General features: G+C 40.8%; 1 protein-coding gene and 1 pseudogene across 1 annotated transcript; both read left to right on the top strand.

The window, feature by feature from the left end:
- Nucleotides 1-570: 570 nt before the first annotated feature.
- UMPS (uridine monophosphate synthetase) lies at nucleotides 571-15,218 on the top strand. The gene is made up of 6 exons (XM_004465813.3): nucleotides 571-780; nucleotides 5,566-5,719; nucleotides 7,873-8,544; nucleotides 9,951-10,126; nucleotides 12,061-12,175; nucleotides 14,731-15,218. Exons 1-6 carry the CDS (start codon nucleotides 625-627, stop codon nucleotides 14,898-14,900), a joined length of 1,443 nt encoding a protein of 480 aa, XP_004465870.1. The 5' UTR covers nucleotides 571-624; the 3' UTR covers nucleotides 14,901-15,218.
- Nucleotides 2,955-3,813, top strand: LOC139438883 (peroxiredoxin-like 2C pseudogene; annotated as a pseudogene).
- Nucleotides 15,219-25,576: the final 10,358 nt, after the last annotated feature.

The raw sequence follows: 25,576 nt of genomic DNA, 5'->3' as shown, positions 1-25,576 counted from the left end.
TGTACACTTAACTACTTGCCAAGCACTTGAGATTCTGCATCGGAAATAAATGTGTGTGCTTCTCTAGGGGCTCCCGCCACGATTTGCCAACAGGCGGGGTAATGAATAATAACCCGCTAGGCGCGGAGTCTTACGTGCAAACTTGCTATGAAACTGTCATGTACTCAATTCTATAAAGTCAATAAAATAATTGAGTGAAGGTTCCTATTTTCGGGAACTTATACTCTTTTGAAGAAACATCGGGAAAAAAAAGAGTGGTTAATAACAACGTGCTCCGCCAAGTAGAGACAATTTAGAGACAAAGAGTTGAGCTATAAAAAGACTTTAGACAAAAGTCTCTGAAGGACCTTGCTTTCATGATCCTAGAGTCAATCTAACTATTTAGGGCTTTAAATTCCAGCGGTCTCACCCAAAGAAAACTAGCGAAGGCTTAAAGAGTGGAATGCGCTTAACGAGCCCCTCTCGACATTCGCAACCAGAATTTGAGAGACTTTCGCGGGGAACAGGCGGGACAGCGGGAATAGAAAACGGAAGAGGGAGCCGAAGAGAAAGCGGAAGTGACGTCACCTTGGCGCCGCCGGCCTCTCGCGCCCTGAGTGTGCCGCGAACTAGGAGGAGGACGGCATGGCGGCAGCTGGTCCGGCGTTGGGTTCGTTGGTAACTGGGCTCTACGACGTACAGGCTTTCAAGTTTGGGAACTTCGTGTTGAAGAGCGGGCTCTCTTCCCCTGTCTACATCGATCTGCGAGGCATAGTGTCTCGACCGCGTCTTCTGAGTCAGGTGCCAGCAGGGGAAAGGAAAGAATCGCGGGAAGGGGGACCATTGGTGGAGGGATCGCAGGAGTTGGACTATAGGTGAGAGCGAAAGAGCGGGGCAAGCAGACCCTACTCATGGCACGGGGAGTAGGCTTGAGGAGCACAGGGGCCAGAGGGTGTTAGGCTCTGGTGGACCTAGGTAGTAGCCCGTTTTTTTGAGAAGACCGGCGTTGACAGTTGCCTTGCAAGAGAGTCGAAAAACCCAGTTTGAGGCCCTGTCTGGCGCAGAAGTAGTTGGAGGAGTTCCGTGTTTAACCTCCAGGAAATTAGACGTGGGGAAGAAGGGAAAAGGTGAGTAGGAGGAGAATTTAGTAGCTGCTAGAATAGGAAGGACTGTTGCTCGAAAAGGGGATCCGACTTTGCATTCTGTGGCCAGTAACAAGAATTAAGGCCAGCGGGTGGACTTTTCAGGGATATAGGTTTTTGTTGTTTTTGTCACCATAAGAAAGAGCTTCGCACAAATTTAAGGGTTTATAGCACAGTGCTTCGCAAACTTTGAGTATACATGAATCACCTGGGAATATTGTTGAGCTGTAAATTCAGGTTCATTAGGTTTGACAAGCTGCTGGTGGTTTCCACACTTAGTTGCAGGGGTCTAAACGTGTTGTCCCAATAGCGTATTTACTAGTCACATGTGATTCTAGAACATTGTGAATTTTTAAATTTAAATAGCCACATGTGCCTAGTAGCTACTCTAGAACAGAATAGAGCATTTCTGCTGCAGAGGCAGAATTTCCATCATTGCAGAAAGTTTTGTTGAATAGTGCTGGTCTAGAAGACGTATACTAATTCTCTCCAGGTGCTTAAGGACTTAACGTTCATTGGGTACCTACTTTGTGAAGTTATTGTGAAAAGAATTGAAGCACTGGTTGAGATGGGTTGGACTAATTTCACCACCTAGAATCTTGCAGCTCCTGGGGCCCCAAAGGTCCTATCAGTGATATTGGTGACATTGGTGAGAAAGTGAATGAATAAAGAATTTTCTAATTAAAAAGTGGTTTATGTTAATAAGTTGTCAGTTGATAGGTGACTAAAAATTGTTTTTGATGATAGGTCATGATATGTGATTTTGGGTAGTGTGAAAGAAAGTCAGAGTTAAGTTTGCAAACTACAGGATTTTGTCTGGGACACCAAAGTTTTGCAGCAAAGGAAGCCAGAATGGAAGAAGCATTGGGTTTCTAAGGATGGCAAATGGTTTTATAAACGTAAAATAGTTAGCTTGACTCCTATTAATTGAACTGGGCATTTGTTCACCTTATAGTGGTGGGTTTAAGGCATCTGGGCTTTATTTTGTATTGGGTCAAAGATAATGAATAGGGGTTTAATTGGCTATCGGGGTCAGCTGCCTTGGTGGGAATTTTACATTTCAAAATAGGAAACTCCAGAGGTCATGGGGTTTTTATTTGCTTTTGGGAGTCCCCAAAACTATATACAATTTTTTTAAAGATTTATTTTTTTCTAACCCTTCCTCTGGGAACCAATCCTGGGACCTTCTGGAGTGGGAGAGAGGTGGTCATTCTCTTGTGCCACCTCAGCTTCCTGGTCTGCTGCGTCTCTTATTATTTCTCCTCTGTGTCTCTTTTTGTTGTGTCATCTTGCGTGCCAGCTCTCCACGTGCGCCAGCTTGCCTTCACCTGGAGGCCCTGGGCATCAAACCCTGGACCTCCTATATGGTAGACCAGAGCCCAATTGCTTGAGCTACATCTACTTCCCTATACCATTTTTGTTGCAGAGAAGTATGTTAGAGTGATAAGTAAAAGTTCTACATGTATAAATATATATTGCATTAGAATAAAATGCTTTGGGGCAGTGGAATGAATATGAGTTTGAAAAAAATATATAAAAATACCCAATGTTCATTGTGTAGCATTTTCATGAATTTAAAAAAAAATAGAGATAATAGGTATCACATCACTGAAGCATTTGGATTTCATTGTATTCATTCAGAAGAGAGATACAACATTTCTAGGATAATAATATTTTCAGTACTCTAAAAATTACATCCTTTGCAGCTTAAAAAATTTGAAGACTCTGGTCTAGTTCACTGAGCAGTTCTGAGTGATTGTTTTTCTTTTTGTAAAATGAAGTTGGGAGTGGGAAAATGCATTCCAGCATCAAAATGTGTTGACATGTGGAAAAGGAGGTTATAAAATAGTACTTCAGGTGTGCCCTCCCAGGTACTGGGGAGGACCCCGGGCCTTTGCACGCCAAACGCGATGGCATGGCAGATGAATGGCTGCACGGCCAGGAGTGTGGACAGTCCCTGGCTCCCACAGTGGCCAAGCAGCCTGTGCTGGAAGCTTTGGTGAAGCGCATGCTGTTTGGCGCGGTGATTCTTGAGCATTATTGGTCGAGTTCTTCCTGCGGCATTTCCTGTGTTACTTTTATAAGTACATAGAAGGCCTGACCAAAATCCACAATTGTTTATTTTTTAAATTTTTTACAAGAAGCAAATGTTACCCTTATAGTGATTGGACAGCTCCGTCCTACCATCATATTGAGCCTTTCTGCAAACTGGGTATTCTTATGAAACCTATGTTCCTGAGAGAGAAATCTGTAAAAGATTAGGAATGAAAAGAAATGAAGAAATTATCTCCTCAGGATAGAGCCCCCGTGTAAAGTCAGATATCCTCTCAGGAAGCATTCGGGGCCTGTGGGGGGTGGTATAACTGCTCCTTTTGATTTTCAAGGAGACCCAGCGCAGCCAAGCGGGACCCTCGTTCTAGGTCCAGGTAATGACTATCATTTTACACACCTCAACGAGAATAGATTGAATAAAAAATCCATCAACTCTGTTCCGCAGCTTGGAGGAGTTCAGCTTGTGAACTTTACAAGGAAACCTCTCGCTTTCATTTGGATGCTGGGGAATATGAAACTTAAATATTTGGGATGTAGTATCCTTGTCTCACTTGCCGACCCTTCCATTCTTTGAAGAATTATGAAAGTAAACAGAGATAATGTGACAATTGAATTGCACGTTGAGTGGCTATAAAGCTATAAAATTAAAAATATTCTTAACATTTGTTTACATTATATGTCCATTCAATGAAAATAAATTTTTGCCTTTAAAATCATAAATTTTTATGACGATTTCTTAAGGGCAAGAGAAAGCAACTCAAGACCATTTTATTTGATGAAACAGGTAATCAAGTTGTGTGAACACGATCCCATTTTATATGTATATATTTATATGCTTAGGAAAAAAAACAAATAAATACACTAGAGTATTGTCTTTACATGGTAGGCTTAGGGGGGTTTTATTTTCTTCTTCATAAATTTCGTATTTTCCAACTGCTCTATAAGAGCATAATTTTTTAGGCCTGTAAAAGATTTTTGAAGTTATATGAGGAATATATTCCTTTATAACAAGCTCCACAAAATTGCGAATTAAATAGACTACAGTCCACATGTTTTCATCCTGATTGCTTTACTGGTAGAAATGTGGCACATGGAATACCTTTCAGGTAGCCCATGTTCAAAGCATCTTGTCATCACATACACACTACCTGTTTCACTAGAACTTTTTTTTGTGAAAGAGATATATTTGCTTTAGGGATTTAACATATATATTTAAAATATATCAGTACACTTTTTGAAAGGGAGTTAAAATTTGTTTAAACTAGAAAACCTTTTTTTAAAAATTAGATTGCTTGCTTTTTTAAAAAAAGATTTCTTTATTATTTTGCCACTCCTCCTCCCCCTACTGTTGTTTTCCTTGCTGTCTGCTCTCTCTGTCCTCATCTTCTTTTTAGGAGGACCAGGAACCTCCCATGTGGTAGGGAGCCACCTCCACTCCCTGCTTCTTGTGTCTCATTGTTTCCTCGTTTTGTCTCCTCATTGTGTCATCTTGTTGCACCAGCTCGCTGCTTCAGCGTGTCACATCAGCTTACAGTCTTGCTTGTCTTCTTTAGGAGGCACTGGAAACCAACCTGGGACCTCCCATGTGGTAGGCATGCACCCAACTGCTTGAGCCATACCACTTCCCTAGAAAACCTTTTTAACTTGAATGTGCGCTGTGGTTTGGTTATACGTTGCTAGACAGCTACTGTGTTACCTCCAAATTGCTTTTATTTAGAGGATTATTGTCATCATTTATTTTTCCAGAGATGTGTCCCAGAAATTTCGATGAAATTTACAGTAAAATGAAAATATTGGTAATTAACAAATATAATAACTGCTTTGAACTTATACATTTTTATAAAGGCTATGAAGTCATATAAAAAATACTTAATGTCTCCAAATATTTTAATTTTTTCCTTTATCTGTACCTGGACAATTAAACTTTAATTAATAAAAGTGAAATTTCTCATAAAAAATAGTACTATTTCATACAGTAGCCTCTGTACTTATGAAACTTCTTAACTGAGGACATGTTTCAGGCAGAAAATAAAGCTAGCAGGTTATAGAAAGGTTTGGATACTCAAAGCCTAATTAATTACTAAGGGAAACTTGCACATCTGGGGGAACATATCTATTCCTTGGGGTTAGCATCTTGATCTTTCTTTTTACGTCTCTTGTAATCCTCGGAGCAGACCTTGATTTTAACTGAGAGGGTTCATTCATATGTTTGTATATTTATATTTGTAAACTGAGCTTTTGTATTTGTGTACACAAAGGTATTTGTGTTTTCCCTGTCAGGTTTGAGACTATCCCCCACTGGGTTATTACTTTTAAATTTCTCTTTTTTTCTCCTAATGAATTATATGCCATTTAAAATAGTAATAATAATAGTTTGTGTTCTTTCTTACAGGTTGCAGATATTTTATTCCAAACTGCCCAGAATGCAGGGATTAATTTTGACAGTGTGTGTGGAGTGCCTTATACAGCTTTACCATTGGCTACAGTTATCTCTTCAACCAACCACATTCCAATGCTTATTAGGAGGAAAGAAACAAAGGATTATGGTAAAATAAAAGTAGCATATGTGTTAATTTGAAGTTTAATCTGATACTATTAGAATTTTTTCTTCTTCAGTGTGCTGATATTTTATCAGAGTCATCTTGAATATTCTTCATGGATTCCTTAAATTTTATCTCCTGCAGAATTTGTTGAGCATTTCTATATATCACCTTCCTTTCCTTTAAAGTCTAGGGGTGAGATGCTTTGTATTGATTAGGTAGAAAAAGTATTTCTGGAGCTCTTAGAGGGTATGTGTGTGTTTTGCACCACATCTCTGAAACCCCATTTATTTTACCAGCCCTTCTTTCATCATCAGAATTTGTCCTAGGAGTACATACTTCCCCAGTGTATTTGCATTAGAATTACATGAAGAGTAATGCATGAATAATATTACTCTGGTAAAGTAATATAAACACCACATGAAATTCTAAACGGAGATTTTTTTTAGGGTTTCCTGGGTATTAGGTTATAAGGTAGGTGCTTTAAGCAGGTGTGCTTTCTTTAAAACCAAACCAACTTAAAATTATCGAAATTGATTGCATACTCGATATTAAGGAAGAATCCTTATCTTACAGATGCATTCTAAGCATTTTTATGATGAAATCGTATCTGGGATTTGCTTTTAGAAATTACAGGGGGAGTGAATGGGGGTATAGATGAAACAAGATTGGCGGAGGCAAGGTGCTGTATTTTTTTGGTGTTCATTGTTCTATTTTGTCTACTTTTGTTTAAAATTGTTCATTATAAAAAATAAAACATTTAGTTGAGTTGTTGCTTGAAGGCATAATGTTAGATTTTTTTTTTTGAGCAAAAGAAATATTACATAAATGTCTGCCCATAAGCAAATTATTATTTATTTTTCCTGTATTGTATATTTTGAGAAATGTTTATAGAGCAAAATCATTCTTTTGTTTTAATGTACCCATAACTTCTCACTATCTTGTACTCCAGGGTATTTTGGTTTACCCTTTCCAATTCTTAAAGGAGGGAAAAGGAGTTAAGAGAAGAGGAGTGGGAAAGATCACAGAAATGCCCACCAATTCTATTTCTGTTTCGGAATAACACAAATTTGGTAGTGGGATTATAGGGTTTTTTTTGTTTTTGTTTTTTTAAAGATTTATTTTTTATTTATTTCTCTCCCTTCCCCTCCCCTCCCAAGTTGTCTGCTATCTGTGTCCATTCACTGTGTGTTCTTCTGTGTCTGCCTGTATTCTTGTCAGCGGCACCAGAAATCTGTGTCTCTCTTTGTTGCATCATCTCATTGCGTCAGCTTTCCGTGTGTGCGGCCCCACTCCTGGGTAGGCTGCACTTTTCTCCCATGGGGTGACTCTCCTTATGGGGCACACTCCTTGTGCGTGGGACTCCCCTCTGCGGGGGACACCCTTATATGGCACGGCACTCCTTACGCGTATCAGCATTGCGCGTGGGCCAGCTTCACCACACAGGTCAGGAGGCCTGGGTTTGAACCTTTGACCTCCCATGTGGTAGGCGGATGCTCTATCCGTTGAGCCAAATCTGCGTCCCGTAGGGGTTTTATTGGTTCTTGTTTTTATATTTTCCTGTAACGAATTTGTATATTATCTAAAGAACTTACAGTCTATAGTGCAGGTTGGGATGGGGAAGTATATTTAGTCACATTGCATTATATAATTTTAATATAGTGATAGTTTACATGATGGTAAATATTTTCCCTCCTGAATTTATATCCTCAGAAAGCTGGTTTGGCTGATTTTGAGTAATGAACTTTTAGTAGTTTGTTGATAGAAAAAAAGGAATGACTAAATTAATGGTATTTTGTTATTCCAGTGTCTCGTAACTTTCCTTGCTCTAGTCAGTCTTGCTTTAAGAAAACCTGTATTGGAAAATCTCATCATAAAACATGTTGAGTGGTGTTTATTTACCCTGCAAGATAATTTGCTAGTTTTACTGCAAATAATTCTTTGTAAGTATGACAGTTTTGGAATACAGAAATACTGAACAAAAGAGTTAATCTTAGCACATTGAAGAGCTACCAGAAATAAAGATAAAGTACCTTATTTGAAAATAAGATTTAGATGTACAAGCCAAATTTATACTGCAAGATACGTCTTGAGTTGGCTGAAATATGTGTATGTGTATGTTTTTTTAACTGGAATCAACAGGATTTTTCCTCTTGTAGGTACTAAACGTCTTGTAGAAGGAGCCATTAATCCAGGAGAAACCTGTTTGATCATTGAGGATGTTGTTACCAGTGGATCTAGTGTTTTGGAAACTGTTGAGGTTCTTCAGAAGGAGGGGTTGAAGGTCACTGATGCCATAGTGCTGCTGGACAGAGAGCAGGGAGGCAAGGACAAACTGCAGGCACGTGGAATTTGTCTTCACTCAGTGTGTACATTGTCCCAGATGTTGGAGATTCTTGAGCAGCAGAAAAAAATTGATGCTGACATGGTTGGGAGAGTGAAGAAATTTATTCAGGAGAATGTTTTTGTGACTGCTAATCATAATAGTTCTCTCCCTTCTGTAACGAAAGTGCCCAAAGAACTCAGCTTTGGTGCACGTGCAGAGCTGCCCAGGACCCACACTATTGCATCAAAGCTGCTGAGGCTTATGCAAAAGAAGGAGAGCAATCTGTGTCTGTCTGCTGATGTCTCTGAGTCCAGAGAGCTGTTGCAGCTAGCAGATGCTGTAGGACCCAGCATCTGCATGCTCAAGACTCATGTAGATATATTGAATGATTTTACTCTGGATGTGATGAAGGAGTTGACAACTCTGGCAAAACAACATGAATTCTTAATATTTGAAGATCGGAAATTTGCAGATATAGGAAGCACAGTAAAAAGGCAGTATGAAGGTAAGTATATTATTCAGGAATCTGCAAGCATCAGAAATCCAGCCTAAACTGTCTGAAGCAAGAAAGGAAATATATTGGCTCACATAATAGAAAGTCCAGCCATAGAACAGGCTTCTAAGTGTGGTTGGATCTAGGAGCTCAAGTGATATCTTCTGGACTTGCTTTTTCTCCATCTCTTGGCTCTGCTTTCTTTTCTGTTGACTTCTTTTTCAGGTAGGCACACTCCATGTGCCCACCCAAAACCAACCACTCTGGCCTGGGATATAGAATACATTCATTAACTGGCCTGGGTTATTTGCCCCACTCCTGGAAATGTGAGGTTGCTAACTCTAAACTTATTGACCTGAGAATTGGGCAGCGGTAGATCCCCCTGAAAGAAAATGGTTGTGCTGATACCAGAAGAAGGGGAGGGATGTGAGTCCTGGGAAGGCAGAAATAACAGATAAACACCATGAGTTCTGAATATTTGAATAATGGAAATTGCAGGTATAAGAAACAATTAAAAACTTGTATAAGATGTTACAATTTTTCTCATGTCAAGTGGGAACTCAAAGCCATGTGTTGGGAAAAAAGCCATTATTTCACACAAATTTGTCTTTTTACACAGATGCCATCACACTATATATGCTTTTTCACTTAAGCCTAAAACATTCTGTTGTTATTTAACAATTGCCAATTGCATCTTTTGAAATAACTTAGTTTTCTTAAAGTAATACCTGTATGGTCTTAGCAATTTCTTTAAGATAGTTTTGCCTGTAAATGACTTCATTGGTTAAGATGTCCCGGCAACATCACATTGCTTATCTTTTGGCTGATATAAAACTTTACTTTAGGTTTGTGCATAGTTTTTAAAAAAATTGGTTAGGGCTGTTGTTATCAGCTTTTAAAATGAAGCCAGCTGCCCGTTGAAATTTGAAGAGCTAACTAAAGAGTTGAAGGAACAAATAGAAGTTTTGAGAGAATAAAGTTACTGCTCCAGAAATCCCTGTAGAATGAAAACTTGTCTTCTTCCAGTGAATTTCAGGATGTTGATTTCTTTGACCTTAAAAAAAAAATGCCCATTTTCACTAGAGTCTATTTCTAGTTCCACAAGCTTATTTACTCTGATGGTCATAAGCTTCATCCTGCAAAGAAAAACAGTCGTATCAACATTGCTGATAAACTAAGTGCCAGACTTGCAAAATTTTTACTAGATTGTGATCTCTCAACCAGTTACCAGGTGGACAGAAAACTTTTCACAGCTGGAAGCATAGGTCCACTGATGATCACTAAAATTCTTGAAAATTTGACTATTTCATTAATATGTTACTAGGGGATTCTTTGATACTGTAGTCGGTTGATTGAGTAATAAGTCAAAAGTTTTTGTTTGGAAACTGGCAAATTTCTTTCCTTTCCTTTCTTTTTAGGTGGTGTCTTTAAAATAGCTTCCTGGGCTGATCTGGTAAATGCTCATGTAGTGCCAGGCTCAGGAGTTGTGAAAGGCCTAAGGGAGGTAGGCCTGCCTTTGCATCGGGGGTGCCTGCTCATTGCAGAAATGAGCTCTGCAGGCTCTTTAGCCACTGGAAACTATACTGAAGCAGCGGTAAGTGACAGAAACTAGGGTGAGAGGCGGCCAGGGGCTTTTCTGCAAAATGTTACAGGGGAAGAAAATCCAGGATCTGTGGAATCTCCACCGGTGGGAAAAAAAAAAATCAGCTGTTGTGACAATATATTAATACTAGTTGACTAGATTTCCCTGATAATTAATAGCATTTCATATCTTGTAGTGGACGTGTAAGGGATTTGACGTATAATCTAAGAGAGAAACACTGAGACAAAGATACTTAGTCAAACATCTGCCTACTAGGCCTTTAAGACAGAGTTGTCTTTTTCATCTCACTATGGGTTGAAGTTGAGGATGAGAAGAGCTTCCCAGGCATGCAGTTTCTCAGTCTCTTTAGTGCCACAGCAATGTACATTCTCAAGATAGCAGCTTGCATGAAATGGCTTTATCTTTTTTTGTTTTTTTTTGTTTTTTTGTTTTTTTTAAAGATTTATTTATTTAATTTCCCCCCCTCTCCTGGTTGTCTGTTCTTGGTGTCTATTTGCTGCGTCTTGTTTCTTTGTCCGCTTCTGTTGTCGTCAGCGGCACGGGAAGTGTGGGCGGCACCATTCCTGGGCAGGCTGCTCTTTCTTTTCACGCTGGGCGGCTTTCCTCACAGGCACACTCCTTGCACGTGGGGCTTCCCTATGCGGGGGACACCCCTGCGTGGCAGGGCACTCCTTGCGCGCATCAGCACTGCGCATGGCCAGCTCCACATGGGTCAAGGAGACCCGGGGTTTGAACCGCGGACCTCCCATGTGGTAGACGGACGCCCTAACCACTGGGCCAAAGTCCGTTTCCCTCTTTTTTTGTTTTGATATTGATTGAAACTGTCTGGGAGAAGCTGTTAACTGGAATCCAGATGTGATGTTTCTTCCAGTCAATCCTCTTATTAAAAGTTCTTATAATACTATACATGTTAAAGCCCCCTCGTCATCCCATCCCTACCCCTGTATGCCAAAATATAATAAGATGCCTAATTATCTGATTAAAGAGTTCCTCTTCACATTTTCCTCTTTGGGTAAGTTTTAATTGGATAGTCACCTAGAAAAGTAGATGGATCTCTCTTACAGATATTGTAAGGAATATAATATTCCTTCTAAAAATAACCATAGCACTCTTTATCTTCATATTTTTTGAAAGACTATTTATGGAGCACTGAAGAATTCCATGTGCTAGGGCTAGGTTTTAGTTCCACGTAAGGGACCATAAATGTTTGTGACTTTCCATGTATCAGTGCTAATAGTTGGCATTCTGGAAGTCTAGGTCTTGTTTGTGGGCGACAGGTGGGGTATTTGGTGGCAATAATGGAATAATGTAATGTCAGGGTAAGAGCTAAATCAGACACACTCAGAGCCAGGCCAGCCTTTCAAAGAAACAGTTTGTTTATATAGATTATGTATAGAAACTGAGGCGACCAGTTAATGGCAAATGCTAAAAAAGAGGGAAAGTGGTAGAGGTGAAAGAGATTTCTTTAGCTCTTAAAAATGTAGTTGTATTGTTATAGTGTATGACCTTGGGTGTACAGTACCCTGTGTAGACAGGCAGATATTGAATGTGGTTTTATAGCATAGCATTATAATATATTCTAGAATACTTACCTCAAATTCTTTTTGGAAGTAGGTAGATCAAACATAATTACAAATAAGTAAATGGGTAGCATTTTTGATGTACATGGTAGAGGAATTTTTATGTTGGTAGGGCATGATTAATTGAAAGTGGCTGGGAGAAATGGTCATTTCAGGATCTTAATGAAGCAAAGATGTCGATTCATATCTAAGATGACGTTTCAGATATGACTTCATAACTGATGTGAAATGAAGAAAGACATCTATAAATTAGCAAAGTTTTTAGTTAATTGAGTAGATTTTTGTACTTGTAGAATTATGTGATTAACTACTTTCATGTAATCTGTCCTGTTGCTTTCTCTTTAGGTTAGAATGGCTGAAGAACATTCTGAATTTGTAGTTGGTTTTATTTCTGGCTCCCGAGTAAGCAAGAAACCAGAATTTCTTCACTTGACTCCAGGAGTTCAGTTGGAAGCAAGAGGTAAATCTGTTCATTTTTCATGGTTCTTCTAAAATGCTTTTACCCTCAAATTAAAAGTGACAAAATATAATTTTGCATGTTATATAAAGTTGCTAAAGAAAAGGCTTCTCAGTCTAGAATAGCAGTGAATGAGCCCTTTGGCTTTTTTGACACTGATATAGATTTGCAAAACAGCTTGCAGTCTAAATTTGGGATGAAAGTTTAGAAAGCTACTTGACGTTGAAAAATGCCTGGAAAATTGATATTTTTGGTTTAATTTAGTGTTTCCCAGCTAGTATTCTGAATATGCTGCCAAAAAGTTGTTCTGTGCTTGAGGAAGTTTGGAAAACCCTAAGCTAAACAAAATCAAACATTTATTTCTTCGTTACAGGGCTTTGCAGAGCCTTTGAGGTACTAATGTCTACTGTGACCCTCCACTATAGAGATAGATGGTTCTATCATGTTTCCCAAACTTAGATGAACATATAAAAATATAATAGTACATATTTTAATGTCCTGTAGGACTCAGTGAAGCTGCTTAGGTTTTGAATGGGAAAGAAGTGGTGATCTGAAAGCATTTTTAGTTTTCCTAAATTGGTCGTTGTACAAGAAATGTTACTCATCACAGTTATGGGAGTTTGTTCTATCCCACCTTCCATCTCTTTCCTTCTTCAGGAGTTAGACTTAAGAAGAATGTTAGAATTTTTCATTTGCAAAACTACTTAAGATGAAAACTGTATTTATCACCTGTAAGTAGAATTTGTCAAGTTGACAGCTCTTCTGTTAACAGAAAAGTAGATTTTATACTAGTTGTTAATGTACCCATCTCTCCACATCATTCCTTCCCCCAGTCCAGCTTCCCTCTTCAGAGGTAATCATGTAACTGATGTGATGTGTCTCTTCCCAGACCTTTGACTTTGCCTGTACTCACAAAGGCACATAGAAAGTTTGGGGAATGTTTTGTCTGTGTGCCTTCTAGGTTCCTCCTATACTACTTTCCACATCTAGAGTTACCTTGTCCCTTTTTAAACAACTGCATAAGTGTTTGCTGTGGTTGGGCCATTCCCCTGTTGATGCATTCAGACTGTTCACAAACAGTGAACAAACATCTGTGTACATATGTTTATGCATGTAGAGTATTTCTGGAATACACTGTACAAGACTATAAGCTCCTTGAGGACAAGAGTTCTTTCTTAAGAGCCATATAGTCCCCAGCACAGTACCCCTGTGCTTCATAAATGTTCTGTAAAAACTTACTATGCAAATGCTGATGAAATCGACAATATGCTGTATTGGAACAGATGAAATAATGTTTCTGAGATTGGGAAGCTAAGCACTAAGAGCATAATAATTGAGGTTTATAAAATCATGAAGAGTATGAGTTTGGTAAACTTTAATTTTCTTTTTAAACCCTGAAATATTACTAGTGGATACGCACCAACTTTGAAGGAGCTAATTATTTTATATAGACAGTATAACTACATAAGGAAAAGGAAGGAACTACCTTTTTTGTTTTTACTGAGTACATTAAACAGGTAACGTTACAAAGGTTAATCAGGAAGTAAACTAATAGGCTGATGAGATTTCAGATTTTATACACTACAAAGTACACTTCAACAGAATGACTTGCCTACGTAAGGCTTTTTAATAGTTGCCTTAGTTTTCAGCAACTTTTGGCATTTTTTTTAAACTCCACATTTCTGTTAAACTTTTTATTCATGAGTCAGGCTGTACATTATTATTCCCCCCCACCCCCTGCTTTCTGCAGGTTTCTGCTTATTCACAGGAATCATAATAATATGGTTATGAGTCCTGAACTAAGATAGATTTGGGTTCTTGGCCTTTTCATTTGGTAACCATGCATCTTTGGACAGGACACTGCACATCCTTGAGTGGCTTTTGCTTGATCTGTAAAATGGGAATAATAGTTTTGACCTCCTAGGGTTGTTGAGAAGATTAAATGAAATAATATATATAAAGCACTTAAGAGTATCTGGGCATGGAGTAAGCATGTCAGCTGCTAATGTTCAGCCCCCCACAATTCTTTGGCTAGATAGTACAGTTAGGATCTAGGCTTTTAGTGTACATCTGATATTTAAAACATCTTGCATTTGAAAGCTAATAGATCATATGATAGTGCTTGTAAAAGAGAATGATTTAAAGAGCATGAAAAGGCAAAAAATAAACATTACAGGTTGTGTATAGGCTGAACAGGATTCATGTAGATGGTCAGGACAGATGTCCTGATGACTTTTCTAACAGTGTTTCTGAGATTTATACTGAAAGTTTCTTCATTGTGAGGTCAATTTTTATTGTTTTATGGGATTTGTTGTTGTCTTGAGCCTTCATATTTATCTCTTTGCTTTTTGATACTATAAATGCTTTAAATTTGGACATTAAAAAAAAGTTGTTTAGCATCCAATTCCTCTTTGGGGGTTGTCTGAGTCTCTTCACCTGTTTTTACCCACATGCTATGCAGAAGGGGAATTAAAACCAGGAGCATCTTATTTAAACCTGGCTAGGTACTTTTGTCATGTGACATTTTCTGTTAAACAGTACCTTTTGTGTTTTTCCAGGGGATAATCTTGGCCAACAGTACAGCAGCCCACAAGAAGTTATTGGCAAACGAGGTTCCGATATCATCATTGTAGGCCGGGGCATACTAACAGCGGCTAATCATCGGGAAGCAGCTGAAATGTACAGAAAAGCTGCTTGGGAAGCTTATTTGAGTAGACTTGATGTTTGAGTGCCTCAGAAGGTACATGATCTGAAATTTACTGTCTTGAAATAATAAGCAGCCTTTAATACTGGTTGGATTCTTCCACAGGGCCTGTGCTGGAATGACTTCTGACATCATCATGGTCTTTGGGAAATACTGAACAACTAGTAATTTTAAGTTCATTTTGTAAGTTCATTCCCAAGCTTTCTTTTATTGAGACTATTTGGCAACTATAGTCCTATCTGTTGATCAGACTCCTTTTTTTTAAATTCTTTTCTTTGCACTGAGACAAAAATTTTAGGACACCAAGAGGCTTAAAATCAATAAAACATTTCTTGTATCCTTTATTCTGTCCAATGTGATGTATAAATAATATCTAAATAGGTGATAGTCCAAGTATCTAAATGGCCCTGATTCCTACCAAGAACTACTGCTGCTCACCCAACAAAGGGAAGCAAGGTGAGGATGACTGTAGCTGAGCCCCTGAAGAACTATCTGGCTATCATTTTTCTGACATTTATTTCTTTAGGCAACTTCCACCTCCTTCCCTCACGGACCCAACCTCATGCATTTGGCATAACTAATCTCTCACTCTGGTCCCAGATTGTCTATTTCTCACAGAAGTTCCTCCACTTTTCTGGAGTACTGATTCCCTTTTCTTATTTTCTAGTGCTAATACAGATTTCCCCCATTTTCATATTTTGATCTATTTGGGAAGCATTTTAGAGTGAGGGGATCTCACTCTGCCCACTTCAAGGCCCTATTGGAACAGGGCCAGGGTGGCAGTTACATTTGAGGGCTCTCAATTCCGATTCCACCAGAACACTCACTCTCTGCCCTTCTTGTCTGGATCTCACCATTTCCCCACTGGACCAGAGGGCCTGGGATTTCTCTTGGACATTTTTGGAGTAGAAGTGCTGGAATTCAGTTTGAATTTCTGGTCCTCAGTATTGTACCTCCAGTGAAATTGCTTCTGTGGGAAAAAGAGAAATTATCAAGGAATAAGGCCAGAAGGGAAAGGAAGGGGTGTGACTTCTGGGGCTAATTGAGAGGAGCTGAGGTTATAAAGAGGAAGAGAATTTTCTAGTAAACACTGAATAGGTATCTTTTGAGTTACCCAGGAAATCTCTGTGATCTGAGGCTGAGGGATACCTTTGGGATAATAGGTTCATATTAAGTGCTTACTTAATTGACATTCACTAGATCAGCAGTTCTCATATTTTTTGTTAAAACACTGCTGGGCCCTACCCACTCCTCTGAGTCTGGATCTGGGGTGCGGTTGGGAATTTGCATTTTTAACAAGTTCCCAGGTCATCTACTGGTGCAAGGACCTTACTGGGAGGGCCGCTGCTCTGGTCTCATGTTTGCCTCTGCAATGAGAAGGCCTTGGGGTATGCCTCACTTCACTCCCCTGCTGGGAGTCCCCTACTCCTTCCTTCACATCATGCTGGCTCTCTGCCAGTCACTGAAGCTCACCCAGCCTCCCTGCTAGGAAACTTTGGGGAAGATTAGAGAACTCTCAGAATTAACCTGGCCTCTGCCACTTATTTTAAAATGCAGACTCCTGGGCCCTCCCACCAGATAATTCTGCTTCAGCAGTTTTGGGGTAAGGCCTGGAAGTCTGCATTTCTAACAGGCATCCCAAGTGAGTTTGCTGTTTCCTAAGAACGAGTCTGGCACTGCTGTTGCCACCAGTGTTACAGATCTCTTGTTGAAGCGAAGTCCCGGGCAACCTAAGAAAATTGACGTAGAGGAAAGCTCTTGAGCTGTCTCAGGACTATGGGATGCTATTCTTCAGCATAATAAGTGGCATTAGATTGTTTAGCCCTCCCTCAATAAATGAATATTTACTGAGTATGAGCTATGAGTTTTACAGACCCTGGTCCTAATGAAAACAACAGGAACAGACTGCAAGTGTGCTCAGAATAGCTGTAAGACTAAAAGTGGAGAGCTCCACTCTCTCTGCCTCTTCTTCCCATACTGTAGGCATTTTGTAGAACAAAAGCAAATAGATTTTTAGTGCTGGAGGAACCCAGGAAACCATCTAGACCAGCTCCCTTTATTTTAGAGCTACAGAAGTATAGACCAGAATGGTAAAGGGCCCTCCTTAGTCACACAGTTGGCCTGTGGCAAAAAACCTGGCTTCACAGTCCTAGGGCTTCTCACTTGCTGATGTGAGTCATCTGTAGAAAAAGCTCTATAAGGAAGGCCCTGGGGCCACCTTCACCAAAGGCACCGGAGGGCAAAGATGGCAGCCTGAGCACATTCTTTCCTCCCAACTCTCCTTCACCCACCTCTCCTGAATAAAATAGCCGCTGGGGCCAGCACACAGGGAGGGCTGACTAATAGCTATACATCAATTATTCTTTCATGAGTCAAGGAGTGTTTATTGAGCACAAGTAAACTAGACATTTCTTTCTTCTCTGTCAGCTGCAACTCAAGAGGCATGTTCCAGTTGCCACCAACACTCAATAGAAAGTGGCAAAACAGAAGTGGTAGATTACATTATTGTCTCCAAGTCTATCCACCTTGAATCCAGATATTTTGCTATGTGACCCAGCAGTTCCTCCCCTTAGACATGGAGAGCATTTCCTCACCTCACTGATGTTGGGCTTGGCCACATGGATTGTTTTGGCCAATGGAATGTGGGTGGAAGTAACAGGGTGCGGGTTTGGAGCCTGGGCTCGTGTTTGGGCTCAGCCCTCTTTTATTCCTGGCACTACCATGAAAAGAACTTGTCTTGGTTAGTCCCTGAGAGAAAAGTAGAGCAAGACCCACCTAGCCTTCTACAGTCCAAAGCACAGGTGCCTAGAAGATCTGTAAACTTGTGTGCATGCTAATACATACTTATTGTGTGCCATTGAATTCTGGGTGGTTTGTTTGGTAGCAATAGCTAATTTTTTTTTTTAATCCAAATTCATTTATTCAACACATAATTTGTGCCAGCCACTGTTCTAAGGCCTAGGAAAACAGTATGAACAAGATACATTCTAAACACCATGACCTAATTTCCATGTCACTACTCTGATGATACTCATTTTCTTCCTTTTTTTTAAAAATTTTTTTATTCTACTTTTGGCAATAGCTAATTAATACATTTAACAATTTGCTGCAGCTCCCAGCTCCAAACCTGGATACCAAGAAGAAAATAATTTCAGCCAGAGTCACCTTTCCTTTAGCCTTCCCAGCCTTCACCTCTGGTTGCTTCCAGTGATCTCAAAAGAGCTATATACTATCTTTTAACAACACCAGTTGTTGAAAATGACAATGGGTAACTCCGTGGACTCTTGCAATTTGGTTCTGCTCCTTAACAAATGTAGGTGATAAGTGATACTGTGTCATCAGTACTAGGACACAAGTGAAGCAAGGATACCAAAAAAAAGGAAAAATCAGACTCCTCAGAGCTCTTTATTTTATACTTATTGCTGTTTTATTAAGTGCTGCTTTTGTTTTGAATTACAAGTTAGATCATAGGGCCTTCTTAGGGTTTCTAATCTGGCCTTGGATGAATTATCAAATGACGATTCCCCACCCCATCCCTTTTTCTAAGTACACAGTACACACTTAGCCTTCATTCCTCAGGAAAGGGGCCACAATAGCAATAACCTTTTCAAGTTCAAGGTTTGGGCATAAATACTTGTTTGGAATAACTCTTGCTTAGCCCTCTCTTCCCACCAAGAGGGAAAAGGTTTTCCTCTGGACTGGAGTGAACAAGAGTACGAGAGATTGGAAGAGTTAGATCCTGGTGTGGGCTGTGATAAGGGCTTTCCTGCAGTGTAGCTGAGTCCCAGGGAAGGAGGTAAAACTAACACCCACCTGAAAGCTGAGGAGATCTGTGCCTCCTATTTCCAGGAGGAGTGAGCCCAGGAAAGCAGTGAGGTTCCAGAGACAGCATGGTACAGCAGCAGTAGACGCAAGCCGCGTTTATCAGGGGCAGAACCTGAGGCGGCCTGAGCTCCCTGTAGCTCTGAAGTGATATGACAAATCCAGCGAGCCTGAAGGCGGCTCAACCACCATATCAGGACATTTCAGTGGAAGGCGGACCATATGACCAAGGTTCTGATGACAACAGTTTATCAGCAGATATGTCACAGTGCCCAGACTTACCATCATGACCCTATCCCCAGTGTCACAGCACTGCAACGTCTCTCTGCACTTAGCAACATCCAGGGTGGAGTGTGGGAGGATCCTTAAATGCCTGGGTTTAACAAAACATGTCTCTATTTACAATGTAAATTTTACAAGGAACCTAATAACAGGTTTTCTCATCACTTAAATAGATAACTTGAAATACAAATGATGTTGATTTTTTTTTTAAATCATAAAATTAACATTTTTTGCATACCTGATTAGATGGCTAAAAATTCTTTTCCATCTCATAGACTTTGCTCAGGAAAAAATGAACAGTCCTTGATCACCTTCTCTCCCTCATCCTTTCATTCTCTCTTCCTTCACACACCTTTCTAGACTCTGAATTCCCTAAACTCCCATTATGGTCTCATACTGCAACAAAACCTCTTACTCACTCCTGATGCCTTCTTCCCTGTTTCAGACTTCTGTTTTTAAATCCTGTTTCATATAATAAGGGAATGTCTCCCAACTTTAATCAAGCCCACAGTGCTGGCTTGAGCTAAGGCACCCTGAAAAAAGATGCGTAGGATAGAGGGGAACCCTGTCTTTTCTGGGGTCTTTACCAAGCCCTTCCACTCATGGGGGATGTTCACACAAGGTACGACCCACAGAACCCTCAGTTGATAGTCTTTTGTTCAGTATAGTGGTTTCTTAAAATTACTTTATGGTCATGGTCAGGACATGAATGCCAATCAGAACATGTGTCAGTTCACACAAATATCCCCTTACATGGGGATAACAGAATTCGCAGGAGAGCCTAGCACTCATGTTTTTTCCATGGAAAGGAATCTCAAAAGTATTGATTTTTTGGTAAATTCATGAAGTCATAAATTTGTGAGTCAGTTTTCATCTCTCATTTTTTAAGTGGAAAAGTCCCTTGAACACTACCTGGATTTTTTGGTGAATATACATGTACAGAGATTGCTCATATCATGGGGACAAAAAAAGATACAAGGAAGAGAGAGGTGAGAGAGACATTTCACAATATAATAGCATACACAGAGAGGTACTTAATTTGTTTCCAGTAAGGAGACATGTGCCTCAAGGCAGAAACTTAGTTGAATGACTGCCTAATTATACCAGAACTCTGCAATAAGAAAAGACTGTCATACTTTTCAGGAGAATGTATGGTACAGAGAAGAGAGCATCATTGTAAAGAAAGGACCCTGGTGTTGCATCTTACTTCCCAACCTTGATTCAAAGTGTGACTGGCCTGGAGCTCCTTCTCTGTAAAATGGAGAAGTTCCTTCCCTGAATACCCTGTGGGGCCATTGTGAGGATCAAATGAGTGGAGGTTGCGGTTTTTCTCAAAGGTCTGATAGTCTGTGGAATTAGGGCCAATTAAGATCTAATTGGTGAGCCTTCCAGGCTTTGTTTTTTTTTAAGAGTCAAACTAAGATAGCAAACAGTTGCCCTGACATATAGACTCTGAACTCCTTAGAATGTTTTCTAGGGCATGAAGGGGAGAAAGTCATTCAATGTCAGTGTTGGAAGGTCCTGTAGAAATTAATCTCTTCAAACGCTCCCATTTTACAGATGTGAGATTGAGGCCAAGAGAGAAAGGTCCTAAGCAAAAGAATGAGCCAGAGCCAGAGCAAAAACCTTAGCGTCCTCTTCCTCTCCATATCTTTTACGGATTTCTATTTAGGTTTTCCCTAAAATTCAGGGCAGCTCCTGGCCAAAGAGCAGAGGCTGTGTCCCTGGGCACTGGAGACAGAGCAGACAATACTGAGCAGTGAGTGGCCCAAAGGCAGGGAGCAGGCAAGGGCTTAGTCTGAGGTAGGCGAGTGCAGGGACTTGGGAAGAGAGGAGGTGTGCAGGGCTCTCCATTTTCCCATCAGCCTAGCTCATGATGTTGAACCCCATGAGGTCCCTGGGTACCTGTGTCTCCTGACACCACAGGCCCCCAAGCCCTGCTCATTGTCACAATCACACTTGGTCCACAACTAAGCTAAATAGGTGGTCACCCCTTGGGCAACCATGCCAGGGCCTCTTACAAGCAGTAAGGCTATTATGACCTCCTGCCCATCCTAGTACAGGTACCAGGGTCCTCTCCTTCAGGGACATGTGGAAACCCCAGGTTGATGGAGACAGTGTACCTTGCACAGCACTATGGTCGAGCCTGGGGTTTAGGGGCTCTTTTCCTGCCTCAGAATGTCTGAGCTGACAGAAGAGAGTTCACTGAGAACACGAGTCATCCCTGGAGTTGTTCTGACAAGGCCAAGTTGGTTCCTGCCCCTGGTGTGATCCATCCTCCCACTCAGCTGCCCAGGTACCTGCTGTTTCCACTGCCAGACCAGGACCAAGTACATGGAAGGCAGAGAACTGGGTCCATGTTCATGTTCAGCTTTCTAAGAAGAATCAATCAAAGCCCAGTAAGACACCAGAAAGCTCAATGCTCTTTCTGCAAAATAAAGAGCTGGAGAAAAGGCCTTTCTGATGGGCCAGGATGAAGGATTAACACTGTGGTGTGACCTTGACTTCCACAATTAATGCATATTACATGTATTCAGACCTGTTCTATACCAGCTATCAGGCTAAGAGCATTCATGGCTGTATTTGGCAAAAGGGGTGCTGATGCAAAATACCAGATATCTATTGGCTTTCATAAAGGATATTTATTTAGGGTAGAAGCCTACAGTTACCAGGCCGTAAAGCATAAGTTACTTATCTCATCAAAGCCTGTTGCCACATGTTGGAGCAAGATGGAGGCCAATGTCTACATAGGTTCAGCCTCCCTCTTCCTCTGAAGGCTCTGTGGTCCCAGCTTCTTCCAATGTCAGCTGCAGGCTGGGATAAGTCCGTCCCTCTCCTGGGGCTCATTCCTCTCCGGGGTTAGCTGCTATCAGGCAAATGGCTTGTCTCTCTTCCCAGGGCCTCTGCCGGATTTAACATATCTGCTTCTCTGTGTTTACTGTGTTTACTTCTTGGTGCTCCAGCTCAAAACTCAAAACTCTGTCCTCTGCCGTGACTTTTTCTCTGAGTCCAAGAGTCCTACTGACTTGGCCCAACCAAAGCCTTAATCGTTATTTAATCAAGTAGAAGTGAAACCTCTGGATCCAATACAAACTAAGGGTATCACTAGCCCAGAGGGACAGACCAATTTACAGACAATATTTCTTTTCAGAATTCATCAATAATATCAAACTGCTACAATGGACCACTCAGATAAGATGAAGAAGTAGGAGTTATTCTACCATCTGGAAACCTAGGCTCAGAGGGCTAAAATGATCTGCCCAGTGCAGCTGCTCAGCTGCTGGTGAAAGGGGAAGTAGGCCCAGGCAAGTCTAACTTGTCCTCTGTACCCCGCCACTCTAAAATATGAGTATTAAGGATTGAATTTCGTTTCCCCCAAAAATGTTTAAGTACTGTACCAGTTTAATATTATTGATGAATTCCAAAAAGAAATACTGTATTATGCTTGTAATCTGATCTGTACCTGGGCATGATTGAGTTATGATTAGGGCAGATAAAAGGCACGGCAAAGAACAGAGTTGAGGATTTCTGATGTTGGAGTTTTGATGTTGGAGTTTGATGCTGAATAGCCAGGAAAGAGGAAAGAAATAGCCTCACAGAGGAAAGAAAAGCCAGCCCCAGGAAGAAAGGTATCTTGAACCCAGAGGAAAGCAAGCCCCAGAAACATAGGAACCCAGGAAGCCTGAACCCTCGCAGACATCGGCAGCCATCTTGCTCCAAATAGACTTTGGTGAGAGAAGTAACTTATGCTTTATGGCCTGCTATCTGTAAGTTCCTACCCCAAATAAATACCCTTTATAAAAACCAACCAATTTCTGGTATTTTGCATCAGCACCCCTTTGGCTGACTAATACAAGTACTAATCCCGAGTCTCATGAATGTGATCCTATTTGGAAACAAGATCTTTGAAGGTGTCATTGGTTAAGACAGCTGTGTGTGGGGCATGCGTGGTGTGTACATGAGGCTTCCTTGCTGCCCACATGTGGTGGGGCTCGTGAAGGACCATGAGGCCTTCCAGAGGCTCAGCTTTCTGTACCAGGCTTCCCACTGTGTCCTGGTGCAAGACTCCGAGAACCAGGCACTGGCAAGGTTTTACTTCCACATGGAGAAGACCGTAGCAACGCAGCTCATCCTGTGGCAGGACCCTTCAGTGAAGCAGGCCCTCTGTCATGGCTGCTCTTCCCTCCTCATCCCAGGCCTGACTTGGACCCAGTACCAGAGACCCTGCAGGGGCCAGCAATGGACTGCAGAGACCTCAATAACATGGCAGTGCAGGCAATGATCCCAACCATCTATCTGCTCTGGGGAGAAGGGCCCAAGGCCAGCTGGTAAGCCAGGCAGATCCCAAACCACCACAAGCCCTGCAACCACAGCCCACTCCAGTCCAGCCTACCAGCCTGAGGAGAAGTGCAACCTCAGAGTCATAATCACCAGTGATAGAATCATCCTATCTTCCAAGTAAAGTTTAATTCTTTAAAAAAACAAAACAAAACACATGAGCCCAAACTGGACTAGGGCAAACCCAATTTGGCTGTTGTCCTTATAAGAAGAAATTTGAACACAGAGAAGAGAGCCATGTAATGGAGACAGAGATTGAGTTATGCTGTGAACTGCCAGCAAGCCACTGATGGAATCCTACAAACTTTAGAGAAAGCATGCCCCTGCCCGGCACCTTGATTTTGGACATGTATCCTCCAGAACGGTAAAACAACAAATTTCCGTTGTTTGAAGCCACCCAATTTGTGATGCTTTGCTACAGCAGCCCTAGCAAACAAAGATGAGTGTAAAAGATATTGATGGTTCACAAAAATAACTTTTTTAATGGCATGTGAACGAACAAACAAAAGCAATAAGTAGCCAGATAGGCATTTTTAAAAGAAAGTTCGGGAACCAAAGGATTACAAGCTGTTCTGTTCTGCTCAAATGCTACTTCTTTCTGTCTTGCTCAAGACAAGTTTTGAGCTGCAGTGAGTTTAGCTTAGCCCTACCAACTACTTCCAGCTGTACAACTCTCTCATCAGTTCCACCCAGCACGGCATTACTTATCATCCAGCATGGATGTGGGATGTCATCTATGAGAACTGCTGTCTTGTCACCAAATACTGTACAGTCACATCTGGCCCTATTGCCATGAAGTTGTACAAAGACATTTTCAATTTTATGATAGAAATGCATCTCTGCAAAAAGGGAGGCAGCATATCCTAGAGCAAGTGGCTCTTAAATTGATCCTGTGTCAGAATCTACTGCAAGTCATGTTAAAACAGATTGCTGGCTCCACTCCAGGTCTGGGTTGGGGCCTGAAAATTTGCATTTCTAACAAGTTCCCAGGTGATGTGATGCTGCTGGTCCAGGAACACAATTTGAGATCCACTGGTCAAAGAAAACCCTGCACTAGGAACCAGGCCTCCTGGGTTCTAATCCTAGGCTGTCAGTAGAAGGCAGGCAATTAGGTAAAAATTATTGAAAAATAGAATGAAATATATGAAAAGCAATTAATAGAAGAAATACAAATAGTCAACGGACATAAAAACTTTGCTCAATTTCATCACTATCTTTAAAAATTAAAACAATTTTCCCTATTCTAAACAAAATTAAAACAAATAATGTCCTATGTTGGAAAGGAAATATATCCTTTAACTTCATGATTTTGATTCAGGGAATATATTTAAATCTTTTACACCATGCCATGTACCTAATAAACGCTCGACTAATGGTAGCTGTTATCACCACCAAGTTGCTGATCTATTTTGTCTACATGTGAGTCACTTGAAAAGATTATCTTTCTAGACCTTGGACCAGAGATAAAAGATGAGAGGAGGAACACCGGGAAGTCCTAAGAGGCAGTTCTGTGTACAAGGAGGACAGGTGGAAGCAGAAAATACAAACTTACATACTTATATCCAGGCTCATAGAGCAGGACAAAATTCAAATAGGTATGTGAAACTGGATAGGAAAAATACATACCATTATTTTCACTAACTTCTGGCTGAAATGTATTATTTCCTCAACATGTGAATGCAGGCAACAAACCCTAGTATTAGCAGTACCTGTGACTTTATCAGCCTAGAAATCAGAGAATATCCTTGAGCCCTTACAGTTGTTACGGGAATCTTGAGTATTTTGAAATTATTGTAGTTATTAGACCCAGTACTAGATCTTGTTACTAATGCATTAATGAAAATATATATTACTATATCAAATTTGGTTTTTAAAAACATTTTGTTCACTTTCAGGTTCAATTCAGTTGGTTTCATCTGTTTCATTTCATATATTTATAAGATTCACCAAGATGCCAGGGGACCATGACAAAAAAGGTTAAGAAATCCCATCCTGGGAAGCAGATGTGGCCCAATGGATAGGACGTCTGCCTGCCACATGGGAGGTCTGCGGTTCAAACCCTGGGCCTCCTTGACCCATGTGGAGCTGGCCCATGCGCAGTGCTGATGCGCGCAAGGAGTGCCGTGCCACCCAGGGGTGTCCCCCACGTAGGGGAGCCCCACGCACAAGGAGTGCACCCCGTAAGGAGAGCCGCCCCAGGCAAAAAAAGTGCAGCCTGACCAGGAGTGGTGCTGCATGCACGGAGAACTGACACAGCA

This window comes from Dasypus novemcinctus, chromosome 4 (assembly GCF_030445035.2).
Source record: "Dasypus novemcinctus isolate mDasNov1 chromosome 4, mDasNov1.1.hap2, whole genome shotgun sequence".
In the NCBI taxonomy this organism is placed as follows: domain Eukaryota; kingdom Metazoa; phylum Chordata; class Mammalia; order Cingulata; family Dasypodidae; genus Dasypus; species Dasypus novemcinctus.
Note: the sequence above shows the minus strand (reverse complement) of the source record. Positions and strands in the feature narration are given on the sequence as shown.

Excerpts from the sequence above, each read along its gene's own strand:
- UMPS (XM_004465813.3), top strand. The coding sequence starts at position 625 with ATGGCGGCAGCTGGTCCGGCGTTGGGTTCGTTGGTAACTGGGCTCTAC. Across the intron at positions 781-5,565 it reads GACCGCGTCTTCTGAGTCAG|GTTGCAGATATTTTATTCCA; the intron begins GTGCCAGCAGGG and ends TCTTTCTTACAG. Across the intron at positions 10,127-12,060 it reads GAAACTATACTGAAGCAGCG|GTTAGAATGGCTGAAGAACA; the intron begins GTAAGTGACAGA and ends CTTTCTCTTTAG.